Source organism: Perkinsus marinus, assembly GCF_000006405.1.
Source record: "Perkinsus marinus ATCC 50983 genomic scaffold scf_1104296944440, whole genome shotgun sequence".
NCBI lineage: Eukaryota > Perkinsozoa > Perkinsida > Perkinsidae > Perkinsus > Perkinsus marinus.
This window is the reverse complement of record NW_003211391.1, coordinates 1-1,551: the sequence shown is the minus strand read 5'-3', so window position 1 is coordinate 1,551 and position 1,551 is coordinate 1. Positions and strand designations below refer to the sequence as shown.

General features: G+C 51.0%; 1 protein-coding gene across 1 annotated transcript; it reads left to right on the top strand.

The window, feature by feature from the left end:
- Positions 1-805: 805 nt before the first annotated feature.
- On the top strand, positions 806-1,336 carry Pmar_PMAR005657 (hypothetical protein; the record flags this gene model as incomplete). Its single annotated transcript, XM_002780086.1, has 1 exon — positions 806-1,336. A coding segment is annotated over one exon (531 nt), but the record flags the coding sequence as incomplete, so codon positions are not given.
- Between the last annotated feature and the right edge of the window lie 215 nt (positions 1,337-1,551).

Below are 1,551 nucleotides of genomic sequence, written 5' to 3'. Positions count from 1 at the left end.
TTCTATGTGTGCTACCCCACCTACGACTTACGCCGACCTCTTCCACGAGCCTCCTGCAGGTCATACAATCTCACACACGCTTCTACAGACTTCGCGGTTACGTTTGACGGTTAACACAGATGGAACTGCTTCCAAATACTTCTGGGTCGACATCGCAGAGAACGCGGAACAACAGATCGGGGCTACCAAACCACGCCGCTGTCCGGCTACCCACCATCTGTGGAAAACATGCCCCCTCGAAGGTCGGTCTGATTGTGAAGCTAAACTCAACAAGTTCATCAGTGATGGATATATGACGCCCATTGCACTGAGCATGGAATCTCCTTATCGCACCAATTTCTATGGGGTACAGGGTCGGAAACTCTGGCGACCCGTGCTGCCGTTAGGGGCTACGAATCGCCTCTTGCGAGCTCTGATGGCGAAGGATCCTCTACCTAACAAACAACTCAAGATTCGGACTTGCCTCTCTAGGTTACGAGCGGCTCCTTCAGTGCGACTGTATGACGTCTCTGACTGTTACATGCATTTCCGAGTATCCGACGCTTTGAGGAGATTCTTCCAGATGCGCTGGGATAACCGTCTCTTCCAATTCTCCCGCATGATCTACGGCTCGAGTATTGCTCCAGCAATGCTCGAAACTGCCATGGTTTACTTATCCGGGTTACTACCTCGTCGGTTAGGCTCAGCTGATTACCAACTCTGTGACTTGGACGGCCTCGAATATGAACTCCAACTGCGAGCCCTTCACTCAACTTCCTCCCCTCCATCCGATGACGAACCTTATGTACCGCCTAGTTGTTCATACATGGACGACATCCTCAGCTTCCACGCAACAAACGAGCAAGCATGTCCGGTCCGCAAACGCGACGACTTCTCCGCGGACACTGAGAACGACTCGTCTATTGCTAGTCGTGTGAAAGCCCGTCGTACATCCACGATCTCCTCAGCATCATCCCAAGCATCTCCTCCTGCTGCTATCTCGGACCCAGCTGAAGCCACAACTGCATCTACTGTATCGGCTCTCACTCCGCCTTGGTCTTCAGATTTGCCGACGTCCATTGGTTTACTTCCTCATACTCAGGATGGTAAAGTCGATGTCTCTGATGTCGCTACTCTTCAAGAGGATCTTACCGACCTTTATCACCGACAGAGTCATGATGGTATTTTTGCCACTGGTCAACGACTGTACAACTACTACTGGCCGAATAAGATGACGACTGTTACTCAAACTGTCCGACGGTGTGACCTATGTGAGTCCAACAAGACTCACCCTCATGACCGACAACTCAAGGAGCTTCCTGTTACTCCTTCGTTGCCGGACCATTACTTCGATCATGTGAGTATTGACGCTACCGGTCCGTTCTACGAACATCAGTTCTACATCACCGCGCTGATTGATAGACTGTCCTGCTTTTGTCTTCTTCTCGGAAGTCAAGAATATCCTACCAGCGAGGTTGCTGTCGCGCTTGTCCAACAGATTAGGTTATCCTACGGGGTGCAGCCTCGGCATATTCTCTCGGACAACCATGCTACTTATACACGAGCTTCTGA